Source organism: Haliotis rubra, unplaced genomic scaffold (assembly GCF_003918875.1).
Source record: "Haliotis rubra isolate DU_JTF1 unplaced genomic scaffold, ASM391887v1 Scf91, whole genome shotgun sequence".
Classification (NCBI taxonomy): domain Eukaryota; kingdom Metazoa; phylum Mollusca; class Gastropoda; order Lepetellida; family Haliotidae; genus Haliotis; species Haliotis rubra.
In genome coordinates this window covers 1,695,651-1,717,907 of record NW_025767646.1, presented here as the reverse complement: position 1 = coordinate 1,717,907, position 22,257 = coordinate 1,695,651, and the positions used below count along the sequence as shown (strand labels likewise).

At 38.1% G+C, this 22,257-nt stretch overlaps 3 protein-coding genes across 6 annotated transcripts in view; 2 read left to right on the top strand and 1 right to left on the bottom strand.

Moving 5' to 3' along the window:
• LOC124264148 (E3 ubiquitin-protein ligase CCNB1IP1-like) overlaps window positions 1-22,257 on the top strand; it is a 28,432-nt gene that overhangs the window by 4,793 nt on the left and 1,382 nt on the right. Inside the window, exons 2-9 of one of the 2 annotated variants that reach the window (XM_046698887.1) lie at window positions 7,482-7,558; window positions 7,843-7,858; window positions 9,378-9,437; window positions 9,853-9,923; window positions 11,453-11,527; window positions 20,936-21,050; window positions 21,301-21,321; window positions 21,688-21,779. In XM_046698887.1, coding sequence (XP_046554843.1) covers window positions 7,496-7,558; window positions 7,843-7,858; window positions 9,378-9,437; window positions 9,853-9,923; window positions 11,453-11,527; window positions 20,936-21,050; window positions 21,301-21,321; window positions 21,688-21,779 — 513 coding nt within the window. In that variant the 5' untranslated portion in view covers window positions 7,482-7,495. Of the gene's footprint in view, window positions 1-7,461; window positions 7,559-7,842; window positions 7,859-9,377; window positions 9,438-9,852; window positions 9,924-11,452; window positions 11,528-20,935; window positions 21,051-21,300; window positions 21,322-21,687; window positions 21,780-22,257 lie in introns of both variants that reach the window. The other variant, XM_046698885.1, reaches the window with a different exon arrangement.
• Window positions 487-6,801, bottom strand: LOC124264147 (RAB6-interacting golgin-like). The gene is made up of 5 exons (XM_046698884.1): window positions 6,694-6,801; window positions 3,387-3,747; window positions 3,025-3,126; window positions 2,294-2,434; window positions 487-1,188 (listed from the first exon to the last, which is right to left on the bottom strand). Exons 1-5 carry the CDS (start codon window positions 6,761-6,763, stop codon window positions 576-578), a joined length of 1,287 nt encoding a protein of 428 aa, XP_046554840.1. The 5' UTR covers window positions 6,764-6,801; the 3' UTR covers window positions 487-575.
• On the top strand, window positions 11,918-20,063 carry LOC124264145. 3 transcript variants are annotated; one of them, XM_046698883.1, is made up of 3 exons: window positions 11,918-12,128; window positions 17,392-19,388; window positions 19,628-20,063. In XM_046698883.1, the coding sequence occupies exons 1-2, from the start codon at window positions 12,069-12,071 to the stop codon at window positions 18,628-18,630; spliced, it is 1,299 nt and encodes a 432-aa protein (XP_046554839.1). In that variant the 5' UTR covers window positions 11,918-12,068; the 3' UTR covers window positions 18,631-19,388; window positions 19,628-20,063. The 3 variants fall into 3 exon arrangements, with proteins under 3 accessions (XP_046554839.1, XP_046554838.1, XP_046554837.1); XM_046698882.1 differs by having other exon boundaries at window positions 17,392-19,466; XM_046698881.1 differs by having other exon boundaries at window positions 17,392-19,541.

Here is a 22,257-nt window from a genome sequence, read left to right as displayed (position 1 = left end):
ATGGAGAGGGAGGAAAGGGTGGAGAATTCACACTAACCAATAACATATCTATCTCACTGTATGACCATTGAATGTGTGAAGGTAGTGCATGCATGATTGATTACTCATCACTAGATCTCCAGCTCACAATTTATCTCATGACAAACCACATGACAAATAGAAGTGAACATCATATAGGGAATTGGACTGATTATCATCTTCCATGCTTATAATAGATGTCATTCTAAACACTACACAATCTCAAGGTAAGTTACTTGAATATCATGGGATCTGCAAGTTGTTCCCTTCAACATTGAGATGGCAGTCCCCCTGGTAATGAAGTAATGAAGTGAATGACAAAATAAGTGACCCCCTGCATGTCATGTACAAAATCAATGCCCCCATTTTTAAGCATAATTATAAAATATTTTCATGGACAAAATTGCTGACCCCCTAGTACATGAGTAAAAAATTGATGACCCTCCCCAGAACAAATGGGTGACCCCCCAAAAAAAGAAAATTAAAAAAACCCCATCTCTCCCCCCAAAAAAATAAAATAAAATAATAACAAAAAATATATAAAATTATGAACATATTCACGTCTGTTGTGCAACCCCCACATCCTGACTTGATGAAGCTGCTTTATTAACAGATGAAGATACAGCATCTTGTTTCTGAGGCACATCTTTAGATATATCACTTGAAACAACAGTCTTACTTTCATCAGGTTTTTCAGAAAGTTCATTACACTGACCTTCCACACTTGAACCAGGCTTTGTTTCAGTGTTAGTTCCTGCTTGTGTCTGTGAAGAGTTATCTGCCCCTGATTCTGACTTGCCTGTCTCAGCCTCAGGTGACTTGGTAGGCACAGAGTCTGTACTTTCTTTTGAAGAATCTTTGTTGCTCAGATCTATGGTCTTAACCACCTCAGGGCTGTGTACTGGAGACTTCAGTGCTGGGTTTGGGAGTGTTGTGACAGAATTAAAATTTGAAAGCATTGGAATGGTCGGAACAGACACTTCCATTTCTTCTTCTGCAACTTCCATTTCTAATTGTTTCATCAGTTCTGCCAATTTGTTGGCCTTCCTCACCTCATTCTGGTGAATTATTGTGTACAGGTGCTCAGTGAGCCTCTCCTTCAACTCGCCTTTATGAAACAAGTCCATCTTTGCATTGATAAACTCCTGCTCTGCTCGGGTGTACCGTCTCCTGAGAAAAAAAGTTATTATCATGAAGATTATATTAACCAGTTCATATCATAGACATATATGCATGATGTGTACACCCAAACCTTTTTTCATAAACTTTTTATTCTTGTCCTAAAACAATGTCCTAATAATATTAGTTTGAACCCAACTTTAAACACATTCTGTTCCTGCTTAAGATATGCAGCACAGACACTAACAACCCAAGTAACATGGGCGGCCCAGTGGGCTAAGGTGTGAAACACGCACTGTTTGCTTCCCACAGCGGTCAGTAAGTGAGGTTTATGATCCTTTGTTTACAACAATTTGGACTTTTCACCAACAACACCAAGTTGACATGGCATGTTTGAAATTATTATATATAATATTTGATATATGCATATTTGTCATATCGCTAATAACAGTATAACAGGATTTCCTGGATTCAAATACAAGAGGTGATCTCAAGAGCCGCAGATAGCACTTTATTCATACCTGAAATACTGGTCACACTGACACTGAACCTTGATTGACTCCTAAAACACGCTCAACATGTCAGCCTGATGACTAGATCTATATTTCAATATTTTCATGATGTGTCTAACCCTTCGCCTACCTCCTTTTCAGCTGATATCATGTACTGTAATATATAAGCAAGTGTTTGTAATTTAGAGTGATCTTGAGGTCATGTAAGTGTGCCCATTCTTGGGTTGGGTTCATGAAAAAGAGGCCCTTGACAATCCTGCCTAATTTTGAAAACTGTATATATTAAATACGATGTTCAGGGGTGGAAATAACTTCTAAGTTGCTAGTGTACTCGGGTACAGTGGCACATGTAAAATTACTTGCCCTGATCATTTTTCCACTATACCGGCCGATTTTCTTGTTGATTTTTAAATAAACAATGTAATTAACATTGGAAAGTCAACTGGACACTGGTACAGCATGATATACAAATCTGCTTGCCCGACAGAAAAAAGCACTGGACTCGGACGTCGGGCAATGGGTTATTTTCACCCCTGGATGTTGTTTCCAACATTTGGAACTATGACGAATTTATAAGACTGTGCACGATAATGTTTAGTTCTCTTGAACAAATTCACTTAAAGAGTGACCCCAAATGACTCAACTGAGCTTCCGTGTAGTCCATGCTGGCTGCCTCTATCTTGTCCCTGATGACCCCAACATCGACTGACAGCAAAGTGTCAAGACGTCCAAGTTCTGACTGAATCTTTGTCAGTTTCACAGATTCTGCTTTGGCCTTCTTCTTCCTGGAACACACAACTCAACAATAAGCTGATTCATCTTTCTGACAAACACATCATCATTACACACTCGGACCTTATTCCATAAAGCTATCTTAGATATATTATAAGAGTAGTAACATAGTTTAACATGCTCACCTCTTACTGGCACTGGTCAGGTATGGCCCCTAAAGAATGACTAGTAAACAGGCAACCCTTTCAATGATATGCTTCAGGTACTGCCTCATACAGATTAGTCAATAGGCCCATCTCTAGTTATAATGGTTAGGTACTGCCCCCACAGACATACTAGTCAGTGGGCTCATCTCTCATAATTAATGGTCAGGTACTTCTACTAAACGCTACCCCGTGTGTGAAATATGCATTATGTCAGAAAGCGCATGATAAATGTCCAAATCCTTATCATCCTTACCAGCACCCTACAGGCAGACTACTCAATAGTCCAGTCTCTCATTACAATGGTTCAGTGTTGCCCCTCGTTTGACCCTCCTCTATAGTTGCCATATGGGCTTACGCCCCTGAACTGGGAATCTTCCTGTCTCTAGCTCTTTGTAGGCCCGTGAATTTAGATCAGACAGACTAGTCAACAGACTCACCTCTCATTGATGGCATTGGCCAGGAACAGCCTCTTCTGCTTGTTGGCCTCTTCTATCATTTTCTGCTGCTTCTGGAACCTCGCCATATTGTCCAGTTCCACACTACAACAAAGACATCATTCACATGTCTATTAAATGGATCAATATTACAGTCTGCAGTTTAACATATCATGCATATTGCACTTAAATTTGTTATCCAATTTCAAATTTCTCACAAATATACAAAATTAACAGGTGAGATATTATTCCTTCAATATAGTCATACTGTATAATAACATTTTACATGCTGAACAGTATACAACAACCTCCTAACACTAAATTTCCCTTTGTACATCCAATTATAACAATAAGGAGCTAACTACCCAATTGCTTCTGTTTCATCAAGTTCTCGCATGCTTCCCTTGTCTTCTGATGGTGGCTCATGCTCTACTTTCTGCCCTAAGTCAGTCTGCTTTTCTGAGGACACTTCTTCCTCCTGTTGCTTGTCCAGTTTGTCCACATCTTGTCTCGCACTCGGCTTCGGTCGCCCCTGATCTGTTCCCCTTGGTCCTTTTCCATTGGCCTTCACCTTCGGTTCCTCAGGCTGCACTAGCCTCTGTGAGGGATCCAGTTGAGTCAGATTGCCAGAAGCAGCTGCTCCATGGCCTTTGGAATTTCTCACAATCCTATCTTTGTTTGGTACTTGCTGCTTTTTGAACTGGGCCTGTCTGAAGGCAGCTGTGTCTAAAAACAGAATATTGAAGATCATCATCAGAGGTGAGAATACAATTATCAGTAAGATAAGATTAGATGACATGAAATAAATTGTACAAAGTCTACGACAGTTGACTACAATATCAAGTAACTTCGGCATTCGTCAGTTTCTGTTGGATCTGTTAAATGACTACATAGATAGCTCCTGAATTTTTTACAATTATGTGCTAAGCACTTCCATGTAAGAATATGTTTTCTGTTACCAATATTCCAACAATTTAAGCTCGACTGAAGTTGAAAAGTGTGCCCATCACAGATCAGACAATATTGAATACATTATCTTGTGTATAAAATCTTTTAAATCAATGAACTGAATACTTAAAGTAACCAGCTTTCTGACTGTTTGGGTACTTTAAACCACTTGCTGCCCTTGGAGGTTAGAGATTATATCACAAGTAATCCCTGGAGGCATCTTCTATATTGTTACTAATTCCAGACCTGATTATCCCAGAACTTGCCAAACCTGTATATGGTCTCTGCTGTAGTTCACAAAGAAGTAGGGATGTCACAATACATCGATACTTTTTCTTAGATGATACAATTATCGATACATTCAAAATTGTATCGATATTCAGTTTTGAAAGTATCGGTTAAAATACGTTTATGTTCCGTTTAAGTTTTGCAATTGTATCATGTTATTTTTTATGTTATGAGAGTTATAAATGATTATTTTTCATGCACAAAGATAGGAAATTAGAACTTTTTAATCTCTAAGAATAACAAAAGTTGATCTTTTCATGGACAATTATAAAATATGAAATATTAATGTTAAAAATGTAAGTAAATATACGTCATAATGCCACGAAAATAGGTATCAAATCGTCTCATGGGTATTGCAATACGTATCGATTTATGAAACTTATGTATCATGACATCCCTACTAAGAAGCTGTTTGTAGTTTAGTGTCTTTGAGTCAATGGTTCTAATTTCCAGCATTCAAACAACAAGTAAAGTTGTTACAATACACATATTACTGTCCCTCATTTGAGCAGCCTTAGTTGACATCAGCACACCAAGTTATCACCCTTATGTTAATGCAACAAGTAAATTTCCAACATGCCAACCAATACCGTTTTCAAAATTTATTTACAAAACGTATGGTATACACTTGTTTAGGAACAGATTTCTACTGCATTTAGATCAAAATTAGAAATGATATTGATTTAAAGGTCACATGCAATGTAAAACACAACTTTGCAGATTCTGATACCTTTCGGTATGGACTTACTGAAACAAATCATCAAAAATGCAAATTCAACTTATAAAGTTGAAAAATAACGCGATGAAAAACCCTGCGATTCACTAATTTTCCCCAAGCGCTTGGGGGAAAAGTGGTTTCAACAGCTGGGCTGCGCTCATAGCACATGCGCAGTGAAATAGGTTCTCGCAGCTTGTAAGCGGGTTGTCTGGTGAATACTCGGTGAAGGCTTTGGTGTGAGCTATTTTTCTAATGTTTTGTTGATATTTCACAGGTGCGAGCTTTTTATATGTTATGACAGTAGATTACCGATTTAACTGTTTATATAATTTCATTTGTCTATTTCACCACACGTTCTTCTTACCGAGTCACATTCTCAGTTCGATACTTAAAAGCAATGTTATTATTTAGCGTTGACAGAATTTCTAACTGTGATATAGATATGTCGTTGTCACAGACAAAACTCAATGTCTGTTTTATTGACCCCTATGTGTCTGCCTGCCAGTCTGCTAATGACAATATTCAATACACAACTTCGATCACTGACCACATGCAATTTGAACTTAACACCTATCAGGCTATACACCATAAACAAAACGCATTGATTTATGGCCCGAGTTCGGTCTCTGTCACATTATGTAATTACACAGACAGGCAGGTGTGATACTTGTACACATGACATGTTATGATGTCTGTTGATTGCAAAATGTTATACACAAAAAATGAGCATGTATTTACAAAACCCAACATCTCTATATATACATACACAATGAGCCGTGAGGGCATCTGCAAATGAACCAGCCATTACACTTGAGTGCACACCCACCTGCTCTGACTGGGTTCGGTATCCCGGGTGCTTCGTTTCAAGGGAAGTAAACCCAAGTACAAAATATTGCACTTTTGATTTGCGATTGTACGCTTATAATTAAATGTTTTGTCATAATCAGCAATGTATATTATATGTCATGAATAAGTGATAATTGTGTTTTAATTATGTTTGATTTTTTGGTTGCATGTGACCTTTAAGAACTAAATATATCACTGTTTACTTGATATTCTAAAGATCTGTAAGATTTTTCACCTGGATTTATCTTGTTTATAGTCCATGCTTTTCATTCACTCGGCATGCTCAGTAGGAGAAAACAAATCTGTAATTCTTGACTTTAAGTTGTGGACACAGTAATCAAATCGATGAGCCAAGTAAAACCATTAAAACACTTGAAAGCAGTGGTGGGCAGTCTAGCCGCTAGGCTGCCATGGGGCTCCTTTCACAAAGCACTAAGGTGATCGTAAGTCACTAAGGTAACCTTAGTGCAAAGTTAAAGAATGGGAGTTAAGGTTAACCTTAGTAAAGGTTGCTTCGTGAAACTTACAGAAAGAAGCCCCTGATCTGTTGAAAAAGTGTACTGCAACGAAACCAGTCAAACTCCAGTGGTGGATTATATAAGTTTAGTCACTAATTTAGCATATCAAAGATCTGCACATGCTAAGAATTTTAGGGTAATTAAATGTCCCGGGTATTGAATATAGAAATTAGCTGCCTTGCCAAACTTAACTTATTGGCTGGCAATTTTACTTGAGCTGTCACACGTTGAGAACGAAGATTTGACGTGTCAGCTTGCCAAACCCTTTCTCAACGATTCTCAATAATACTGTAAAACAAAAACAACCTTCTATCGAAATGACTACATCATCATTTAGTCATGAACACTTGTTACCTGCCCCTCCATTTGAGCTTTGCTTTATTCGTCTCAAGTCTTCATCGCTGAAGCCTGCCCAACCAGCCATGTTTATTGCCACGTAACTCTCGCGAGGAAGCGCGAGGGTTGTAGTTTCCAACAAACATATAATTAATGTATAAAATATGGTATGTTGGAAGTTTGTTTTTCCTTTTCAGCACATAAATATCACATTGTCATATAATCAGAGGTAATTTATTGTATTTCTTTGGTAATAACCAGGGAAAATTAAACGTACACTTTTTGTGTATCTATTGTTGAGACACTATACATGTAAGCTAACGTAAAGGGTATGTTTGAAACACGTGCGTGTTGAAGCAGACGACGGTTGTTTGTGACAGGTGCTTCTGTGCGTCTTTTATTGTGTTTGAATGCTTACAAAATCAATATATAATGTGTAAATCGACAAAAGGATGTCATTCTTAGAAGAATAATATGCGTTATTTATTTAATGAAGATGTCTCAGCTGGACGCGTATTGAAATGACAGTTCAGTTAGTTCATTTCTCTGTACAGTACCGAACTGATAATCTAATTTTAGGCTTTGGTTTTTGAAACATTATTGTTGTTGTTGTTGCCGTGTCAGAAATTATGGGGCACGCAAACATCACTACAACAGCATTTTTATCTAGGAATTGTCTATATCTTCAGAGTTTATTTGTAAATTACGAACATAATCTCAATTATAACGTGTTACCTTTGTCACCTTTCTTAATGGCATCGTTATATTTTATCTTTTTCCAAAAAGATTACAGCTAGCTGTTACAGAGAAGGACGAGGCAATGGATGGAGATCTCATATGCAACTTTAAAAAGTGCAGAAAACAAATCTGTTCGTTTGCATGGGTATGTTTTTCCTCAATCATAATATCGAATGATTTCAAACATCCCATTTAAATTCTTTTGCAGCTGGAATAATATGCTGTTAACATGGCTTCAAAAGCACTAAAATCATTGTTTAATACATAAAAGCTAATGCGCTAATACATCCTAAGATCCTGCACACAGATTAGTGGATATTGTAGTTTTACATACGACAGAGCCAATTGATCTTTACATGTATATATATTTATCGGCTATCACAGGTATTACCTTAACAAGATTTAACGGAAGATGCACCTCTTTTTCAGGTTACTTCGTGTTCACGTATCCTTTTCTTTGTCATGTTGCCTGCGGCTGACTGACAGTCTTAAAGCCTGCAAATCTTACTGTTCCAATAAAATTTCATCTCGTGTAAAAAACACAAATATATTTCATACTGGTATGGCAGTTTTAGACGTCCGATTAACCCAGATAGTATACATGTGTACAATAAAGCCGGATATCAGGTTATTGACTTCTAGAAGGTATGGGGCGGTGGGGGTAGCCGGTGGTTAAAGCGTTCGCTCGTCACGCCGAAGACGTGGGTTCGATTCCCACCATGGACACCCATTTCTGGTGTCCCCCGCCGTGATATTGTTGGAATATTGCTAAATGCGGCTTAAAACTAATCTCACTCACTCTAAAACGTATATATCGTTCATTTCTGAAAAATTGGGCTCACATGAAAACGCGCCAGTCATTTTCCAAGGCAATGGGGTCACTGTGTCAATGGGGTCACAATACTACTTTAATACTACTTTAAGTATTCACATCAGTCTTAATCTCAAGGATACTTTAACTGTATATGTGTACAATGAGGCAATATGCATTCATAATTTCACTCCACCCTGAAAGTTGTTATTATCTGAGAATAGGTCATTGAGTAGAATCGTTTAGGGACCGTTCATAATTTATGGCTAATGGGGGGGGGTATGTTTAAAGCATAATTTTAAAATATTTTTATGTACAAAATTGCTGACCCCCCTAGAAACGTGTACAAAATTTATGACCCCCCAACCTCCCCAGAACAAAATGGGTGACACCCCCCACCCCCTCCTTTTAAAATCATCATCAACACCCCAACCCACCCCATAAATTATGAACGGTCCCTTATGTAGTGCGTGGTGTTAAGGATGGTCCGTAAACCTATGAACCTATGTTGTGGTGTACCGTTCTCATTTATTTTGAACTCATTAGTACTCTGACGAAAATTTACGCTTGATAAATTACATTTATGGATGTTTTATTCAAGGAATTGTTCTAAATACTAATCATTCTGTGACCCATTTCGATTGCTCTGTGTCAGTCTAATATCAAGAGCAACAATTACTTTACCTATACCTTAGTGTACCTAGCCAGATGGCTACTTAACCATGAATTTTCCACAAGTTTTCTGAGACTTAATGCAACTTATTAAACTGCAGTGACATTAGGTTTGCTTGTTTGTAAAACTCTGCAATATCTGACCTATATGTACGTAATCTAGTCACGACTAGACACTCTAGTGAGCCACGATCTAGGCAGTCGGTTACGGTGACACGTTATCAGCTATTCACCGAGCCTGACCATTCGATCAATTAGTCGTTGCTTACGACCAGCACAGGTCATCTAGTCTAACCCAGAATTCCTCAGAGTAATATCAGAGAGTATGGTACAGAGAAGGCACCATATACTAACATTGCATTCGTTATAAGTAGTTTGTTGATTTGAAGCATTTTATGTTGTTTTATACGTAGTATGTTTAGCAAAATAATGTATTTTCACACGTGCTACTCAACTACACATATATTCTTAACACTCTAAGATGTATTCTGTGACGAAGATGGGAGTCGAGAATTCAACAAATCAGTTGTTTGTCCTGCTTGTGAGTACCTGAACATGAGCTTCTAGTCACTTGTCACTGATCAAGAGTCAAAATCCACTAAACGATTTCAAAGTGTTTCAGTTTAGGTACAGTGTTCACTGTCGCATAAGCCTTTCCCACCAGTCATGATAATATATTGTTTTTCACTTCAACTTATATTCGACCTGTTTGATATATGCAATGTGTAGTTATAATGCTTTCTTCAAATATACTTACTAGGGCAGAAATGTGGTTGATGGGGGACAGCATTGCTAATGACCACTTTTAGACATGTTTTTTCTTGAGACACGTAATGTTGTTTGTAATTATTGGACTGGAATGAGTCACATTTCCGTTAAGAAAATATAAACACCGAGGGAGTTTTTAGTAAATTAAGCATTACATGCCACTCATGCAATATTTTATCGTGATGTAGGTGAGACTACTCTGTCGGGAAAGTGCGATATTGTAAGAAGTAACGTGCAGCCCACAGAACAGTGGAAATCTGTAAGTATAACAATCTACATACACTCTGTAATAATGGTTTGATTGTCCACATGTTTAACGAGATTAATTTTGTAAAACAAACTCGAAGTTATGATGAATCATCAAATTCGCAAAGTCACATAAACACTGACATGCAAACAAAAACATTGACATGATGGTTCGTCCAGCACGATGCATATTGAGGACATTCCTGGCACGTTTTGTAGCGACTGAATATGTTTACTGAACCAACTATCGAGTCACTAACATTTCATTGATCTGTGGTACCCTCAATATACGATGTGAACACGGAAGAGTTGATAGTGAAATCATGTTTGCCGCTCGAAGTGTGATGATTGTGTACCTACTTTGATCAGCACTATACGCACTAATAGTTTTAACGCCCCTTTCTATATGACCATTTTGAAATGTGAATAAACTGTCAGCAGCCTTTTTAAATGTATTAAAATCATTCACCCGCTTGTGATATATAGCGAAATGTTCTTTGAAGATGTTGATGTGCAACTGAACGAAGCTAACGAGTCAGCAAAGTGTTGCCAAAATTTATAATCGCGTTAAATACTTCTATAGCATCTCGTGTTCATTTCTAATCCCTATATATTAGAGAAGATGAGACTGACATATATAAAAATGTTTTCTAATATCCATAAATGTGTTCAACACACAATCTGAACACTGTCATCATTTCTGCTTTTGCACACTCGTTCAATGTGCACAGTATCATTGATGGTATTCATTGTCACAGACAAAGTTCTAAGCCACACATTTAAGGTTTTATAGAATGTGGGTATGCAGGTATGTCCTAATACGGCCACAATATGTGAACGCCTATCGTGAGCGTTGATTAATACACTCGCATATATTGGCCCACATATTTATCTTCTGTTCGTGGGCGACAGTTTTACTTGAATAAGATTGTTACACCACGTCAATTTAAAAAGATACATATTGAAACTGTTCTAACACTTTTATCATTGCAAAGAGGAATATATGATTACAATCGAAGTTTAGAGTCATCTTCTAACGATGTTTGGTTTAATCTTTAGGGGCTCAATTATGTGTTTCCATTATAAACAGCTTCTTAATCTTTCTATAAAATGGCAACCTCTATCCAATGGGCTCATTAATACAATCCAAATGAAAAGGGCTCAATATTTGTTTCTTTGCGAGAAAGGTGAATATCTATCAGGGACTTTTTAAAGAACAACAACACTATTACTTGGTAAAAGCATAGTACACGAACGCACAAACGCACACACGCCCGCACGAACTAACATACATGTCCCTTTTATGAAATCTTTGCTCCCTAGTTGGAGGTCCATAGGAAGTGGCAAGACTGACTGATTATCCAACGGAAACTCCAATTTTAATTCTGATATTGTATGGGTACAGTACGAGATGGGTTATTCTGAAAAAACAACCAAACCAAACAAAACAACAGCAAAAGTGTTATTAGGTTTCTCCTCTATTTTCAAGCTGGCATATATGAAACGCTATTTATTTGACGCTAGAGTTTCTTAAACACGCAGATGGTGATAGCCGGACAGAGACCTGAAGTTATTATGGAGATCTGCACCAGAGCACTCTCCTTCTGGACGTACCAAGTAAGACAAAAGCATGTTTCCGTAATTGTAGAGTCGCGTTGTCACCGTTAGGGTGTGTATGTATATGTGCGTGCGTGAGTGAAGGATTAAACTCAAGCAGATTGGAGGGAGCAATTTCTCTACAATACATTGTAGCTTCATCCTAGTTCGAGATAGCAATTGTGAGAGTCTATTGAATTACATAACACTTAGTATATCTCTTCAGCCGGTACATTGCAGAGGCCGTTGTACATGTTGACGATACCCAATTGCGCATGCTGATCATGTTAATGCAATAGGCTGATTTTATCAGTGCTAATAGCCTATCCAAGCTGTCTCGAGTCCCGACTACAAAGAAGTCTCTGGTGCGTGGGATCCAGCCCTTTCTTCTTTACCTTGAACTTGTCTCATTGCACGAGCTACCAGCAGCCTACAAGCTATGCCAGGACACTAAGCCACGCCTTTAGAGGCTTAATTACTTTTATAGCATATAAGCTCATATTCAAGCCAGGGCGGATGCAGGTGAACCTACCAAACAGGCACAATATAGTAAACCCAGTGTATGGTAGGCTGCGGAAAGGAAGCCGATTCGGCAGAGAAGGCTGGGAACAGAAATATGAAGGTAATACTCTTTTTGTCAATCTAAACTCTCGTTCCACAGAAGACATTGCTTTAGGACGTAAATGTTGGTTATTTTTAACTAACGTTTGCTCATGTGCATATGGGGGCGGTGGGGTAGCCTAGTGGTTAAAGCGTTGGCTCGTCAGTTCCCGTTTCCCCACATGGGCACAATGTGTTAAGCCCATTTCTGGTGTCCCCCGCCGTGATATTGCTGGAATATTGCTAAAAGCGGCGTAAAACTAAACTCAGTCAGTCAGTCATGTGCATATGTTAATCGCATAATAGTTCGTTTGCAGTGGAGCTATAAGATCCTGCGATTTGATAATAGACTTAATGTAGCCTAACCGATTTGATCTCTGTAAACACAATTTTGAACGATGTTGATGTGATTTTAAGTAGTAAGTGGTGCAAGGAAAGCATTCAACTCGTTATACCTTCCCCTGAACTGCGTTATGACTTAGCTGGGAAGTGCACGGTAGACAATATTAATACAATTTGTTCAAGACGTCATAGACCTCCCAAATCAACTGTTTCACATCAGCTGAGTAGCGTTATTGTCAGTCAACAACGACGTATACTATGTATAGCACACTAAGCACATGCCCATGCAGGTATTTTGCACTCTTCCTCCGTTGCGCCGCTGTGCCCCCTTTGGTTAAAGATATCAACTTATATAGACAATTAGTGCCCCCTTCCGTTAAAGATGTCCACTTATACACATAATTAGTTACAGAACTTCTAATGCTGTTGTGTATGGGGAATGTGGGAGGGCACCCTTAAGTAATGTTTATTATGTCAAATGTATTAAATACTGGCTAAGATCATTAAGAATGCATCAAAGTAGATACCCATATCAATGTTATCAATTTTTATTATCTGTTGAATTTAGGAACGTCCCACGTGGGCTCGACATGTCAGTGATTTGTTATTTTATTTTGGCTTTGGTACTGCTTGCATTTCACAAGATGTCGGTGATCCAAACATGTTTCTGTATATGTGTACTGAAAGAATTAACTGCTCTATGCAAGAGTGGCATTTTCCCCTAGATGTTCCTTCGCTGTCTTTCTATAATTCCCATAAATGTCTGTTGACCTGTGAAAAATATTTACCACTGAACATATGTAATAAGTGCAAGCGTCTGTTCACATTATTTAGATCAGGATGTAATGCACTTAGGTATCAAATATTATTAGAAGAGGTATTGCCACTTGCAATGATGATATTGTGTTATGTAAACACTGTAAAAGTATTGAGGATGAAATTCATATTGTTTTTATTTGTAAACGCTATGAGGATTTGCCTCGGCGTTACATTCCGAAAACGGCCCATGGATATTACTATTCTATCCACAGCATATGTACATTATCAGACATTAACTTCATAAATAATTTTGTCAAGTTCTTAGAACATGTTTATTCTGCCCCTGCTAGCGTCGTTGTGTTAAAATGGTAACTAAAATCACTATTGTACCATCTTGTACGATGGGTCGTATGGCCTTTATACAAATAAACCCTTCTTCTTCTTCTTCTTCTTCTAATAACATGATAGTTTCTTAAACAACCTTTTCAAGTGATGGGTATAAAAATCTTCTTCTTCTTCTTCTTCTTCTAATAACAGGGGCGGTAATAACAATAACATGATAGTTTCTTAAACAACCTTTTCAAGTGATGGGTATAAAATAACAAACAAGAGATATGGTTGCGTACAGGTGCTACGGGTCATTCATTGCTGTGTACGTTAATAGGCTGCCGATTTTGAGTTATTTTGCAAATCACCGTCCTCATTCGGAGACAAACCATGATGTATATTAACATCATCCTTCTACAACTATGAATTGTTTGATCGGCATTCCAGAAATTGGTGAATCAAAAATGAAACATACAACTTTATGGATGACAACTTCTTGTTTATTGCATAGATGCATAGAGCGACGATGTAGATTCACTTTTAGGTTGATAACGGTGTAATAATTTACATCGAAACGTCGCTCTATGCAATCTACAATACTAGTAAGTTGTCATCCATAAAGTAGTATGTTTAAATTTTTACAACTATGAACTTGATAACGCTATGTTGTATAGTCTTTGTCGGAGTTTGCACCATTTACGATGACATCAGAAAGCAGCCCAAATCGTTACCCTTGTCCCCGAACTACCTCTTTCAGATCAAAATGCCGTTAACTGTCACGTCGATCATGTTACCAGCAATTTTGGTGTTAGTAAATAAATATTCTTGTACAACCGTTGGTGATTTTTAAGAATAAAAAACCCTTGAACCTTGAAACACATTACTCAGCGGAACACGGGTTCGGGGTTTACAACCATTGTGAAAACATTGCCGAGAGGTGCGGTATGAATGGTGTAAATATTGCTTGGGGGCTCTGTGAAACGGTTGCCAGTCCACTCTTAGATTATATAATACCGATGATTTGACTACAGCTGAACTAATGTGGTACCGTAATTAAGTACGTAGTATACTTAAACATATTATTATAAATTACTAACATTATACAGAAACACACTCCCACTTTAGCGTTTCCGGCCATATATCGTGTTTATCCTTGGAATCGGTATCAAATAGCAATGATAAATGGAGTTCGCGAAGTGTGCGTTTCTTGCTGCACTACCGGTGCTATTCGACCCGTCATAATCCGGGTTAAACTTGATCTTCAGCAATCCATGATTGTCGTAAGAGGCGACTAACGGTATCGGGTTGTCAGGCTTGCTGACCTGGTTGACAAACATCGTATTGCGTAGATCGATGCTCATGAGGTCAATCACTGGATTGGTTCAGACTCGATTATTTGCAGACCGCCGTCTTATAGCGGGATGGTGCTGAGTGAGACAAACAAACAAAAAATTAGCACTCGTCAGAAACACATGCAAAGGCAAGTCAATCAACTGCAAAATGCCACGTTAACACCGTGGAGCAAGTCAAAATAAAGAAGTGCATGGTACATTATATATTGCCACTGATGCGTCAGTGTTTGAAATGTCCCCATGTGTTCACAATAAAACCTTTCTCCCACAGTTTATACTAGGGTCTCAATGTTGATCAGACAATATTCGAGCAAAACTCATGAGATGTATAAGCACGTGAATTAAATTTTAGGGTATTGGTTATGCACGGTTTACAAGGCGCAATGACCTGAGAAGCAACGGTACACACGAAAAGAATTGTAGGTGTGGCACCAACCCGTGCCGAAATGTGATGAATATTTGGTAATCAATTTCCAAACCAGTAGTCCAGTATATTGAAACTGTCTTTATCATTTCTGAATAGGGGAAAGGGTAAGCAGTACAATGTTGATAGAATTCACTTTTGTATGAGTTTTATATTCTTTTAATAAGAAGGTCCATCCACACATGTAGGTCATGGAATATATATTTCTAAACGCGTCATAGAGAAGACGAAGTATGAGTAGGCATTATTGTGAGTCACTATAATTATGCACAAGAAATGTACGCCTGTTATGCTTTGTGTTTCACGATGACCTAACTGTCCTTAGGCCTTGCATGTAATTATCAAAAGAAGTCAGACAGACAGAAAGTAGTGCATCCATGCGTGTGTGGGGATGAAACTCGACCACACTGAAAAATATGTTAAGTTTAGACATATACAAGGTAGCTATGGCTAAACACTTTTAAGACCCGTTTAGGGTCAAAACACACGAAATGGGCTATCGTTTCACAGCCTGAAAAGAACCTAAACATTACGTCTCCTATTATCTAAACGATGTGTAGATTTCTCCGACGCTAGACTTAGATCGTGGCTTGATTCGTCATATGTATATGTGATGGAGGAGCTTTATGTGTAGGAACGCAAGAAGTTTTGAAGATGCTGTTTGTCATGTATTGATTTTGTAGCTTATGCTTTTAATAATACATGTCATATTATGTTATAGTATGACCAGAAATTATTGAGAATTTTAGGAATATGTTTAATTGGATTTCTAGTATAAACAACCTTGACCAGCTATCAAGTGCTTGGTTTCATTCAAGAGAGACAACTCCTTTTTCATTAGTTTGTGAAGAGTTATCCCCCTTTGTTTACTTGCTAGCAGACGACATTTTCAGTGATCCTCAGTATGGATGATTTAAGAGAAGAGGTAATTGATTTAGAGTATTATAACAAGGACATCAGATCAGCTAAAGTGATTTCAAGTAGAACAGGCATCCCTTTGTCCACTGTTTATCGTGGTTTGAAAAATATTGCAAATGGATATGGCATTGAGCACCAGGGAGGCGCAGGTAGGCCCAGAAAATTGACTGTCGGTGACAGGAGGCGGCTTGGTATTCTTGTTTCTAAAAACAAACGAAGGAGTTTAGAAAACTTAAGGCTGGATATGATTGATAGAGGAACTGTGGCTGTCTGTAAGGAGACAATTAGAACTGAGCTGCATGCAATGGGTTGGCAGAAAAGTCAAGGAATTCCATCACCGATCATGAAACCTGAACAAAAGGAGCGAAGGTTGAACTGCATGGTGCTTACAGCCTAGAAATTTTAACTGGGACAATGTGATTTTCTCAGATGAAAGTTCTGTGTGGCTGTTTCCTAATACACTGAAATTCTGGACAAAACAAACTGAAAAACCTTTGTATCAGCGCCCAAAGTACAGTCCGAAATTTAACGCGTGGGGTGGCATGTCTGTGTTAGGGGCAACGCCCCTCTGTGTATTTGAAGGGAATAGGAACAGTGAGCGGTACACAGATATTCTCGAGGGACATGTACTTCCATCTGCTCACGTGTTCTATGGACAGGACAACGACCCAAAACATCGTTCAAAGCATTCACAGGCCTGGTTTCGGACACAAAATATGACATTATTAGATTGGCCAAGCTATAGCCCTGACCTAAATCCAATAGAACATGTTTGGGGACTTATGAAGGAAAGTGTCAATAAGAAAAATCTGACAAATATTGCTGAAATGAAAGAAGAGGTGGTCCGATATTGGACCACGACTTTCTAACTTCTTTGATCAGTAGTATGCCCTGCCGCATTAAAGCCCGCATTGCTGACCATGGTGACTTGACAAAATACTAACTGTTCACCTGTCTTTGAATCTGGAGTTATGTTCTGCTAATATTCACACTTAATACGTGAGTAATGAGTGAATTTTTTTTTTTACAATCTTTAAATTCTCAATAATTTCTGGTTGTACTGTATATTAGATATTATCTTAATAGCAGGGACTGGGCTTAAAGTCATGGATTGGATGTGCATGTTTGACTTTTCATAATGATTACCGCTTTTTGTGTTGCAGGTGTCCACATGCATCATGGGAAAGTTCGCCCTGATCCTCGTTTTCTTCAACAGTTCCCTCATCCTATTTTATCTCGTGATGTACAGCACGGGACGGGCGGACACGAGAATGAATAACTTCCGGCTTTCGCAGATCCTCGATAATCAGGGCTCACATCAATATGACGTCATGCCATCTAGAGACAACCGCCAAGAGACCTTTGATGTACAAATTGGCAGACGGCACATTAACGGAGTATTTGAGAATGTCAATGGGAGTTTTGATGATTTTGGACAAAGATCAATGAAACACGATGGCACTGAGAATCCCAAAACAAAGACTGCGTTAAACAAAAACAAGTTCCTGGTCTATCTGTGTAATAAACAAAAGCTTTGTGGAGGATGGGGAGTCCGACAGGCAGGGATTATAAGTACATTTCTCCTGGCAAATCTAACCAACAGGATGTTTAAAGTGTCCATGACATCACCATGTAAACTGCAGCACTTCCTAATCCCAAATCAGTTGAACTGGGTACCTGATATTGAAGAACTTCGAGGAAAGTCTTTGTCAGTCATCAATGATGTTCATAATTCATCAGTTTTGGATGTTTTGAGGTGGAAAAATTTCAATATGTATTATTCTCAGGATATTGTATTCGTCAGGGCAACAATGGACTTTACAGGCATCCTTACACAGAATCCGGTTTATATCAAACAAGTATCCCAAATAACAACACAAACACAATCCGCGACATTCAAGGACAACTGGGATATGTTGATGGCACCTTCAATACAAACACAGACAGTATTACAAGATATACTTGCTCTCAACAATCGTTCTGTAACTAGATACGAAGACCTCATATGTGCACATGTAAAACTTGGATCTGACCCTCGCACTGAAAATGTTCAGAATATACTGCGGATTTTACAACAGTGGACAGGGATGAATCCAAAGGTATTCATCGCTACTGATTCTGACTACTTTCGAAGCATATCTCGGAGTAGTTTCGGAGATAAAATAATGGATTCAGGCGGGACTGTATTGAACATTGACACGGATAGAGGCACAATCGATTCATGCCTTGGATTACGTACTGTCATTTTAGATCAGATGATTCTGTCACGGTGCAGGCTGCTTGCACTTTCCTATAGTGGCGTTGGAAGGAACACAGCTTTCCTAAGAGGCACAAATAAAAATGTTCTCATTTTCGTCAATGGTCATTTAAAACATTTCACAAATAATAACGATGTGATGTGACTCCCGTTCTTACCGTTTGTAATAGTAAATGGAAACCGGTTTTTTTCTGAGAGTCTCAAGAAAGAACACATCGTCAGTGGGTATTGAAACATTTCACGGATGTGAAGTGACATAATGGCTTGTTTTTGCAATAGGCGAGTACAGTAACTCAATATTAATCTTTTGTATGTCTTTCAGGATGCTACCGCTATAGCAGGTCTCTGTTCTCAAACCCCTGGCATACAGTGGAATCTGTAAAGATGCATGATTGAGACTGGTTACTCTCTGTCGTTGACATTTATATTATGTAAATATGAATGTCGTTTCCTTTACGACCCGCGAATGGGAGTTTTAACTTTAATGTTTCTTTTGTTATTTAAAGTAACACAGGTCATGTAAAGAATATAAGAAAGTAATATAGCTCTCAGAAGGCATGGCCTTGTTTCAGAATTCCAGGTGTTAAAGATTCATCGATTTTAGGAAATTTCATTTGTAACCGAATAATCCATTTCAATCCCCCAAAATAGAAACACATAATTTTATCTCCTTTTACTGTGTTATCAGGAACATAACATGTTTGGTAAATGTTGAAGCATTTGTAACCTATGCTACCCCATAGCTCTCCGGTGTGCATAAAACATACATATATGTATAATATTTGATCTCAATTCCACGATAGTGTCATACTGCTGCCTAGCCTCTCTTAAACAGTGGTGTCCAATTGACTTGCCATTATGTGTTTGTGACGGTGCTACCGATGATCACGATACGCTCACCTGGTATTGAGAAGGGTTTTTTTGGTCTCATTTATTATGTGTTTGTGACGGTGCTACCGATGATCACGATACGCTCACCTGGTATTGAGGGTTTTTTTGGTCTCATTTATTATGTGTTTGTGACGGTGCTACCGATGATCACGATACGCTCACCTGGTATTGAGGTTTTTTTTGGTCTCATTTATTATGTGTTTGTGACGGTGCTACCGATGATCACTATACGCTCACCTGGTACTAAGGAGTTGTGTTTTTTTTGTCTCATTAGACACTGACTATACGATATGATATAACGTGACGAGCACAAGCTGTGAAACAAACTACGCATTTTGGTTAATGCTTTGTCATTTAAAGCATTGCAGTTCTTCTAATTGAATCGGGAAATTAGGTAAAATGTATAGTATAGAGGTAACCCTATTATGGACAGACTAATGTCTTCCCGTTATATATATGGAATGTCAATAGAATGTACAAAAAATACGCATACTCTTGGGGTTTGGTTACGCTGTAGGAAGTAACCATTATTGGTGACTTCAGTTGCTTTGGAGCACACACAATGGATTTTCATATATGTATATATATATATGTCTTGCATTTTGGATGAATGATACATGTTTTGTGTAGCTATTGTACAATGTGGTATTTTATCTTTTACAACTTTCAAGAATAAACTTTTCTTCACAGACAAAAAGCGTGTATTTTAATTTATCAAATAGATGGTGTTCCACCAACTGCAGATATGAAATCTTATAACCTGTCCAGTCTGTTATCACATCGGTAGTTCAAGGTCAAAAGACCAATTTGAAACTGACGCAATATCGGTTTCGGAAACGTTTGATCGAACGATAATGACACTTGAGTTCAATTTGCAGACAGCACATAATATATTAAACAATGTTAGTGAGGCCACCCGCCATATTTGTTAAAGATTGATGGTCGCATTTTAACGACTTACAAAGTGACCAAAACATGCATTTCATGACCTACGCCAAAACGTATTTGTGGTGTGTGTGAAACAGGCATTTTCAGGTACATTGTGTGGATGGCGGATGCTAACGTAAGGATAGGACATGCTTACCCTTTTCGCGAACACCTTTTGTCATCACTGATTTTCAGTGATCCATTCGTAGAATTTTCACAGCTGTTTGTCCCTTTTCCCCAGAAGGAATCTGTTTCTCATGATAGTCAAGACCGACAGGGTTTGGGATAGAGAACTTTGACAATGGGCCATTTTCAGGATTATTAGCCATTTTCTGAACTTAGAATGGGCCACTGCCCTTGTATCAATAGTAATCTTCAAAATTTTATGGCCATTCTAATGTGCAAAATGGCCCATGGTCCCTGCCTTTCACAATCCCTGGACCGGGTATACTCTTTTCCAATTTTATGTTGTAATAATTATGTGTCACCGTGATATACATAATGAAATTTTAGATAGTTGTTAGAAGAGTGTTATTTCAGCGGTTTGAATCAAACTGCCAATTGACGTCTAGCTCTCTTTCAAGCTTCCCGGGTTTGGTGCCTTTTTCTAACTTCAAACGTTACACTTTCAGACACACCAAGAAATCATCTACCAGGAATATCAAGCGACAAAGCACAGGGAAAAATCCTCACAGCTTCAACAGTACTACGAACAAATCGTGTCAAAAACTCAAACTGAGTTGACAAGTATCCTCTCACGAGAAGGGTTCAATGTATACGCAAATTCTATAATAACTGCATATATTTTATTAATGCACATGACGCGAGGTTGTAGAAGGTAAACATTCAGAAAACTTCGTGATTATAATGTTACATAAATAGAATATATTTTTTCTCATTAACGTGTACACGTTAACATAACTGTATGTATAGAATGTGGATAGAATGCATTCCTTTCAGACACAGCGTGTGTGTTATTTATCTTGACAACTCCCTGCCTTGAAATCCCATTTAAAAGGTTTGAGTACATCCATTATATTATCTTTTATGAAAATATGAATAGAAATATAAAGATGACGAACTGAAAACTTTCGCTTCAGAGACACAACATAACAATCAGTCATGTGAAATAATCCTATGCATACTAAGATTTTAATGGGTTGGTTAACTAACCATATACGATGTACTGGTGTTGTACTGTCATCCGTTGAGTGGTTATAGCTTATAATTGTATGTCATTAAAGGCAACTGTAAGTCTATCAAATCTAAAGTCTGCATTAGATATTCAAACACTGTTCTACAGCTAGCAAACTTGACACAAAATGACTATGGACGTAACGAAATACAGTAATACGACAGTGGAATGTATTCAAATCTGTTCCAGTTGCTAAGAAGGACCTGGACGGTATGAAGAAGAAGCACGGCGAGTTGGCGGAGAGGTTATCTGAAAGAAGCAGACAGTACCAGAAACTACAGGTTTTAATTCATTGTCAGGGTTTGCTATTACCAAGAACACACGAATATATGAATATGCAGCCATGAATGTAGAAAAGGACAGACAATTGTTATTTACATTTTACAAGGTCAAGCAATTATGCATGAATATTCTCAGATGACCTAGACTAAAAATGTATTTGCCCTGGACGCCATGAATCAGTAGCATATCCTGCGAGCCACCATCTCCCTATAACTTTCCAAGAGAAGCAATTGTTATTTATATTTTACAAGGTCAAGCAGCAAGATCTGTAATAAGGAAATTATGCATGTATATTCTCTGATGACCTAGACTAAAAATGTATTTGCCCTGGACCCCATGAATCAGTAGTTTGTAGCAAAGAGTTACAGACAATGTTTAAACGTGCAGGCCTATACATGGAGGAAGGATGACAATATATGGATGAAGGTCTTTATTATAAGTCATAACTTGCTTGATAACGGTGTTAGGACCTACATT